General features: G+C 38.5%; 1 protein-coding gene across 4 annotated transcripts in view; it reads right to left on the minus strand.

The window, feature by feature from the left end:
* map4k5 (mitogen-activated protein kinase kinase kinase kinase 5) overlaps positions 1-8,171 on the minus strand; it is a 31,749-nt gene extending 23,578 nt beyond the window's left edge. For all 4 annotated transcript variants that reach the window (XM_053335288.1, XM_053335287.1, XM_053335286.1 and 1 more), the window contains exons 1-3: positions 7,816-8,171; positions 7,097-7,369; positions 1,832-1,889 (exon numbers count right to left, since the gene is read on the minus strand). In XM_053335288.1, coding sequence (XP_053191263.1) covers positions 1,832-1,889; positions 7,097-7,204 — 166 coding nt within the window. In that variant the 5' untranslated portion in view covers positions 7,205-7,369; positions 7,816-8,171. The remainder of the gene's footprint in view (positions 1-1,831; positions 1,890-7,096; positions 7,370-7,815) is intronic.
* Between the last annotated feature and the right edge of the window lie 843 nt (positions 8,172-9,014).

Raw genomic sequence — 9,014 nt, forward strand, 5'->3', positions numbered from 1 at the left:
CCCTCTGTGTCCTTTACTTCATACCGGTGGCGTCACTCCTCCTGGTCAAACCTGTTTGATTTGACGGTCCGCCCAAAGGTGTTTACCTGAAGCACAGAAAGGAGTGACTCTTGCATAGAGGGTGGAAAGAAAGGAGAGTTCTGTTTAAACAGAATAAACGTAGGCTGGGTTAATCCTCTATTTCAGCCTATAGAAGGAAAATATGAGCAGTGAATAAATAGAAAAACCTGTCCAGGGATTTTCCAACAGGTACAAGAACATGGGGCTCATTCGTTTGTTTGACGGCAACACCTTTCTGAACTATTTCTTATAAAATAGGATTGTGGAGCCGGGGCCACTACGAATCCAGAGTGGATTCAGTGAGTTTGTATTCACAATCTATATTCTCAAAAGTCATGAGGGCAAGAAAAAAAAAAAAAACTGCTGCCCTTCTCCAGAATTTCCTCCAACTTGCAGCTTAAGCCCTCTGATCTTCTGCTTCACACACACACACACACACACACACACATATAAGCACACGCACACACACATAAGCACACGCACACACACACACGCACTAATCCCCCTCCTCTTATGCTCCAGCTGAATATGTCAAGCCTTTACATCAGAGCTACGAAACGCCTCCAAATCAAGACAAAAAAATACAAAAAAAAGTTGCTTCTGATCAGCTCGGAGATCAAACACGAGACACGATGATGGATGACGATGACGATGATGTGCGTGTGTGTGTGTGTTGACAGAAACGTCCCTCATCATCTCGCTACCTTCGTGCGACAGTGACACGACAGGAGCGAGCGGAAAAAGAGAAAACAAAACGCTCTACCCGTTTACCGACTGGTAATCAGCTGAGCTCTGTCTGGTTACTGGTGATACAAAGCCTTGTTCGTAATCCCACTAATCTGGATCGCACTAACTCTGTCAGTAGGTCATCGCCGCCACAGACCGACCCTGAGCCCTGGATACAGTCAGAATACACACAATCTCTCACTATATGTATTCGTCTGTTCTTTTTACTGCTCCGTATATCTGAACGTAACTCCCAGAAGGCTGCAGGTCCGCTCCGACTCTCGGTTCTTTTAAATCACAGCTGACGACTATTCTGCTTTTTATTTAATTATATTTTTACTACTATTGTTTTTTTATTGTTTTTGTAGCTATTATTTATTGTTCTTTATTCTTTTTTATTGATTTTCTTCTATTTTACGACCCACTTTGCTGCTCTGATAATGAAAATGTCCTCATATAAAGGAATATCTCATCTTAATATCTTATCTTAAATCAAACATTTTAAGGGTTAATATCTTTATCTTCTGTTTTTATCTGTCTTAAGTCTTTTTAAGCTTAATTTTATTGTAAATTTAACATCTATACTGGTATTTAAATGTCTTTTTATTTAGCCATATGTCACTTTTATGTTGTGCCTTGATGCATTTTATGTTTTAGGTAAAGCACTTTGAACTGCCTTCTTGTTGAAATGTGCTATACTAATAAATTTGACTTGAAATATCTACTTGAATTACTACTTTTTATATTATAGAATGCAAGATATTGGCCGTCTATAAACCAAAGGCTGATTTTTTAAAATGTGAAATAGCAAAGTATGTAAATCACCGGGTCTATGAACACATAAATATCAGCAGTCTTGAAGTCCTGGCACTGTGCGACAATATTTCTCAGTCTTTTTAGTACTCTTTGTGCATTCCATCCAAAACCCTGGAAAATAACAGATGCATTTTCCAGACTTGTCAGTTCTGACTAAAAACTAAGAAAACAACATATTTTCTGCCCACCGTGATGAGAAAAACCGAGATAATGAGATAATCGCTCTTACCTGGCTCCAACTTTATGATCTTCACTGCAGCGAGTTCTCCCGTTTGTATGTTTCGAGCCTGAAAGACACAGAATAAAATACTTTTTATTCAACTTGTTAACACAAATAAGTTTAAAACAGTTTTGATTAACGAGTAGGCATACCAAATACTTCCTGGTTCAAGCCTCTTATATAGGAAAATGCTCATTTCAGAGTTTAAGTGATTAAGTCGATTAATAATCAGACATTACTTTAATTGTATTTTAATTATTTAATGGTCATGGTTCCAGCTTCTCAAATGTAAAGTCAAGTCAGTTTGATTTCTGTAGCTGAATATCACAAACTACAAATTTCATCCTCAGACCATCGATTTGGGAAAAAAGGGAAACCTTTAAAACAGGAAGAAAATTGAGGGTTTGTTGCTTTTGTTTTCCTTATTTGACAGTAAAGTGAATATTTTAAAGGGTTTGGGTCTGCTGGTTTAACAAAATTAACAATTTGAATAAGTCAACTTGAGGCTTTAGGGAAAAGTCATAGATATTTTTTTCCACTGTTGCAGCCCTGCTCTCTTTTATATTGCTGTAAATTGAATATTTGAGGTTTGGGGCTGAAAGCAACTCTTAACTCTCAGACCTTGTGTTTTGTGTCACTTTTATTGATACACTATTTATACAGAAGTGAATATACTGAATAAATAAGTGGCAGGTTAAAGCTGCAAATGACATACCATCTTACTTCTAGTCTGATGGGAGCTTTGGCCTACATGCGCATCAGACCAGTGAAATGTGATTTGGATGATGGTTTCGTCTTCGTGAGAACTGGAGTGAAAATATTTGTGAGAGTTCCTCCTTCAGACAAACTGAAAAGCCATTACGTGCAACGCAACAATAAATGGTTAACTCTAGTAACAACCACGGAGGTCATGAGGTCAACACCACGGGTGGCGTTAGTCAGCGAGGGGGAGAGGCTGGACACTGTCTGCCCACAAGTATGACTGTCAGCTACTTTCATTTCTCTGCTATGAATGATTTGTGATTCAGTTCATTTTAACCCTCCTCTCGTCCTCCCGGGTCAAATTGACCCAATTCTGTTTTGACTGTTCCTTTTTTCCTCCCTTCCTTCCTTCCTTCCTTCCTTCCGTCTGTCCCTCCCTCCTTCTCTCTTTCCTCCCTTCCTTCCTCTCTTCCTTCTTTCTTTCCTCCCTCCCTTCCTCCCTCCCTTCCTCTCTCCTGTCCTTCCTTCCTTCCTTCCTCCCACCTTCCTTCCTTCTTCCCTCCTTTCCTTCCTTCCTCCCTCCCTCCCTCCTTTCCTCCATTCCTTCCTCTCTCCTGTCCTTCCTTCCTTCTTCCTTCCTTCTTCCCTCCTTTCCTTCCTTCCTCTCCTTCCTTCCTTCTTCCCTCCTTTCCTTCCTTCCTCCCCCCCTCCTTTCCTCCATTCCTTCCTCTCTCCTGTCCTTCCTTCCTTTCCTTCCTTCTTCCCTCCTTTCCTTCCTTCTCCCCTCCTTTCCTTCCTTCCTCCCCCCCTCCCTCCTTTCCTCCCTTCCTCCTGTCCTTCCTTCCTTCCTTGACTGGAGGACAACAGGAGGGTTAAAGTTAAATGTTTCTAGCTCATTCTTGATAATCTTTTTTTGTATATTTGTGCAGTCCTGTTATCATAACGTTATATTTTATCATACTGAACGTATCCGTCATCCATCATTTCTATGATTTTCTGCGTCAAAGTAGGTTGCAGTTCCAAATCCAGGTCAAGACAGGATGCTCCTTAATCCGTGGGAGTGAGGAGATGGGACAAGCAGCTAAATCAACCGTAAACCATAAAACCCTCCAGCAAGGCTACCTTTAAAACGCTGTGAATGTGCTAGGCAGCGTCCCGCAACAAGGCTTAAAAACTGCTCCGAGCTCAATATCACAAATGCATTCACACGACATGTAACACAAACCCATTTATGACACAGGTTGCACAAAATGGGGCTGATGTGTTCTCTGTGGCATACTTATTCAGTATTTGAGGTTTTTTTAAAGTGTTTATTTTGAGCTTTCAAAACGTAGCCATTCTTACACCTGCTATATCGAAAGTATGTTTGAGGTTAAGGACTGCACACATACTCACTCGCCTCGTCAAGCTTTACATTTCCTGAAGCGAACCTGACAACTAAGCCTTAAAAAAAAAAAAAAGGAGAAGTTGTGAAGTGACAGTTCAAAGATGTGATACAGAGGACGACAACGACGATGCAGCAGCTTTGACAACCTTTGAGTGAAGGAAGGAGATGTCTGGAGTGTTACAGACAACTTAAAGAGACGAGATCTGACACAAAATCAATCATAGTATCGGACTCTGTGGGGGATTTTAAAAAAACAGGTGTGTCTGATCATTACATGGATTTAATGCTCAGAGTGTGGACGCATGAGAAACTGACAGTCTCTTGACACAATAAAGAGAGTATTTACTTTAAACCTTACTTTCTGACGAATTCAACAAAGTTCTTGAACACTAGAAATGCTTTTTGACCTAAACCTAACCCTTTAAGAATGAAAAAAACTCTTAAAAACTCAATTAAATGAGTTCAAGTGACCGACAGTCTGCAGAAATGTTGGTTCCTTCTCTCACAGCAAATGTTTGTTTAGTTTATTTATTTTTCTAACATGTTAAAATAACAAAATAAAAATAGAAATGACAGCAAACTCTAGATAAACAACTGCATAGTAACTGTTCAATGGGTTTAGGATGAAGTAAGGATCTTTTCTAGTCCCTTCTACCCCCAACCATCAAAACACAGACAGAAGCAGTTTTGACCTTTCATAGATTTTTTAGCTATTATTCTAATCCAAATAGTTTATAAAGCTTATAAAAAGCTACTATAACAACAAACTACACTTAAAAATAAAGGAGGGTGTGACACTATAATAAAAGTCAATGAATCATTATCATCAGTAATAACAGTGTTAAAAAGCTTCCCTGATTGTCAAATTAACGTAATAAATCATCATAAGGCGAGGAATGCAGCGCCCGGACAAAAAAAACAAAAACTAACTTAAAAATGTGCACAGCAAAGCCAGAGAGAGGAGGACTTTTCCCCCAAAATTTGAGGTGTTTCCGCTGTCAGTGTGGCACACAGAACACACCCACAGTGAAACGCGTGTTTAGACAGGGGCCTGATCATATTTCAGCCTGCCGCAGCCCTCGGCCTAGCGAGCTCTGGGAGAATACCAGGCGCAGCATTCCACCGGTGGCCTGTCTGGGGGTGGGGGCCGGCCAGAGAGAGGCTTTGTATGGAGAAGAGGAGGGGTGGTGGTGGTGGTGGTGGTGGGGTGGAGAGGGGGGGGGGACGAGGCCTGAACTATCAAACTCTGGGTCAGATGTGTCGTCTGTTTACTCTGTGGCAGATGGATAAACAAGAAAATTCTCCACCGTAACACACCTCACTTTTTTGGCCGTGCAGACCTGGTCGGAAAAATGGTGATAAATTATTTTTTGGTTAGCCATGACGGTTTCTGTCTAGAATCAAATAACTTTTTGATGGCTTCGTTGAAAAATAACATATTTTAGTGAAATGAAGTCGGGATAGGTGTCTGCTCTTTCTCAAGCACTTCACTTGCAATGAGAAATATAAACTTATTCCTAGAAATATCCCTCCACTTAACTCAAAGACTGATCATTTATCTCTGGAAATGCCCTCTCTCTCTTTTACTGTTGGCAGTTCAGTCTTTGACTCTTAACTCACTGCTAATGTGCTAATGAGCTAATGTGCTAATGTGTGAGAGACTCTATAAGCTTTTACCCAGTTTCAAAATATTGCGTTAAACTGTTAGAGCAAATAATAAAAAGATAGTTTTATTAGTTCCCTTTAACATATTATTTTGCCACTTTAAGTTATGCGTTTTCTCCTCAAGCTACACAGACGTATTGTAGCTGATTGTCTTGCAAGGATCAGCTGAACCGTCACCTCATCAATACTGAGGGAGATTCATCGATGCAAACATGATTTGGATCGATATTTCACTGTGAACTCAACCTCTACTGTGCACCTTGTGTTTCTCTGTTGGTTTTTTTAAAATTGTGTTTTAACATACCTGGCTGCTATGACAACTTAATTTCCCTCTGGGGATTATAAAGTAATCCGTCGGTCTATTATTATTATTATTATTATTATTACACTATTACACTAAGGCTGCAACTAATGATTATTTCCATTACTGATTTACATGCTGATTATTTTCGAGATTGATTCATTCATTGTTTGGGCTTTAAAAAGGTAAAAGAAAAGGTCAATGTTTCCTTAAATGAGCAACAGTCCACAACCTAAATATATTCAGTTTACTTTCTTAGAAACCTGAAAATGTCACATTTGAGAAGCTGAAACCAGAGAAATTTAGGGTTTCTTTTCGTAAAAAATGACTCAAAATAAGGAATTGATTTTAATAAAACAGTCTGCAACTAATGGATTAACCTACTAATCATTGCAGCTCTAATTGACATCATTAAATATCTGATTTTGTTAATTTAATAGCTCATAATAACTGATTATTTAGGGGAATTACTACTGGTAGTTTAACACATTTCCTAGACGAGCAGCGGAGTCGCCACCAAAATAATTTAAAAAAAAAAGAAGTGATGTACTTAAAAGGACATGCAGATACAAGCACTCAGTGTTCACTTCACTCATCCAAAAACAAGTTCAGTACATCGTTTCACTTCACTGCAATGTAACCCTTACTCTGCACAACCAGGAAGGAAAACATGTAAGCTATACCAGAAATATCATACATGACGTCTTCTACATCTGGCATCGAAAGGCATCACACAGTTTGCAATCTTACACTAAAAATCTGCCAATAAGTAGTTTTTTTTTATTTTTAATGCTGAGAAGTTTGGAGCTGATTCATAATTTACTGTCAAATGTGTCCGCCACATGTTTTAAAGGACTTACAAAACAAACAACACTGCCTTGAATTAGGGATGACGGGTTGATTAGTCATGTGATAGTATGCCAAAATATCTCCAGCTCTGATGACAGATTGTGAGAACCAGTTATTTTACTGTTGAGCTGCATACTAACTAAACCAGCATTTCCCACTACTGAATAATCAGTCTCGTAAAATTCTCGATTAATCTGTTAAAAATGTGAATATCAGTTTGGTGACAGCCTGAAATGTATTGCTTTGTCAGTCCACACCCCAAAGATATGCATTCACTGTCATATAAGACTAAATATAGCAGCTTATATGTCGATTAATTTGGCAGCTGATCGATTAATCGACTCATTGTGACAGCTGTGCTTCACTGTACCTTGTACACGTCTCCATATGTGCCACTTCCCACCCTCTGGATGAGCTCAAAGTCATGCTGAGGGTTTCTCCTCTGGATCTCACCGCTTGGCCGGGGGAAGATATCCATGGTGGCTTGACTCAAACGATCCCTTTACATTTAGTTGGCTTGATTGAAATCTGGTGTCAGTGTGATTTTGTGATTTTTAAAATGAAGGTGAGGGAAAAAAAGCTCTTGAACTAAATGTGTTGATCTCTGTTACTCAGATGGTCCTTCCCCTTGCTCCATGTCCTGCTAGAAGACAGATTAGGGAGAAATAAAAGCTTTTAAGTAACATAAAAATGCATGCAAATTGAGTTTAATAGTAACACAAACATATTAAACTCAAACTAGGAGCTGTGACTATCTTGACATCTGTCACACAACAACTTCTGTATTTCATTTCTCTTAAACTTACCCCCTCCCACTTATTTAAAGTTAATAAATAACCCTTGTTAACAACCCAGCATCCCATTAAACTAACATTAGCTGTTATTTAACACCGACATGGATGCACACTGTGGTCACTCCAGCAAATAGCCAGAGCCAGGGTCTAGCATGACTGTGAATAGGGCGAGTTTAGAGGGGCTTTAGCTGCTAATGCTAACCCCAAAGCAAGCTTTAACTTAGCTGCTGCTGCTGCTCTCTCTCTCTTCTCTCTCTCTCTTCTTTCTCTCTCTCTTTTAAACCTTACAACTTACCTTTCACGACACAAACACAGCAGACGAGTACGTGTTGCATTGTAAAATCTTCCCGAGGCATTTAGCAGCACGATGGCGTCGAATAATCGCACAATAAAAATAAAAAAAAGGAGAGAAAAGCGTCCCCTCTCTCTCTTTTGTTATGGACGACAACAGTAGTAGTAAACTTCACTGCAGCAGACCTCGGCGTTGAGTTTTTTCTGTCGTTGACATGTCATTTCCCTTTTGTCCACGGCTTTTAAAGAAACGTCAAGCTCATGTCTGAAGTAGTGACGGTAAACTAGATTAATAATGTCAAGTATTTATCTCCTAAATTTAGAGTATAACATCAGCCGAGAAAGCAACAGTCTGCTGCTAATCTCTCTCTGAGGAGTCACTTACAGGGTTGTGATGCTGCGTTCAGGAGCTCATCGGAAAAATCTAAACACAAAATGTCTGGTCCACATTCAAACATTAGATAATAAAATGTTTTTTAAAGGTGCAATCAGTGTTGGGGAGTACAAAATAAATGTAACTGTAATCTGTTATAGTTACTGAGAACAAATGTGTACTTCAATTATAATGTTGATGATTACAAAGGTTACACCTGAAGTCAGACCTTTAAGATTTTACTTATTCTTTAATATATTGCTGTTTTTAGGTCTTTGAAATCAATAATTGTTTTATATTTTCTAAATACATCAAATCTAAACACAAAATGTCTGGTCCACACACAAGCCACCTTCAAGCATTAAATAATAAAATAATTTAGAAGTGCATTTTAATTACATGTAATGGTGTTTAATTACAAAATAAATGTAACTGTAATCTGTTATTAGATTAGATTAGATTAGATTAGATGAACTTTATTGTCCCAAAGGAAATTTGTCTTGGGCTAAAAGTGTCTGGTGCAGCTGGCACATATACAACAATACATGATAAACACAGAAAAACAAAACATACACAAAGATATAGTTACTGAGAACAAATGTGTACTTCAATTACAGTTACTTATGAAAATGTTGATGGCTACATCTGAAGTCAGACCTTTAAGATTTTACTCATTTTTTAGTATTTAACATGTTACTGAAAACATATATTGCTGTTTTTAATTCTTTGAAATCAATATTATTTTCATATTGTGTAAATAAATCATGACGTGGCTTGAATAGTGTCACAGTACCAACTAATCCCATGTCAGACCTTTGACTTTTTCATAA

Source organism: Scomber japonicus, chromosome 16, assembly GCF_027409825.1.
Source record: "Scomber japonicus isolate fScoJap1 chromosome 16, fScoJap1.pri, whole genome shotgun sequence".
In the NCBI taxonomy this organism is placed as follows: Eukaryota; Metazoa; Chordata; class Actinopteri; order Scombriformes; family Scombridae; genus Scomber; species Scomber japonicus.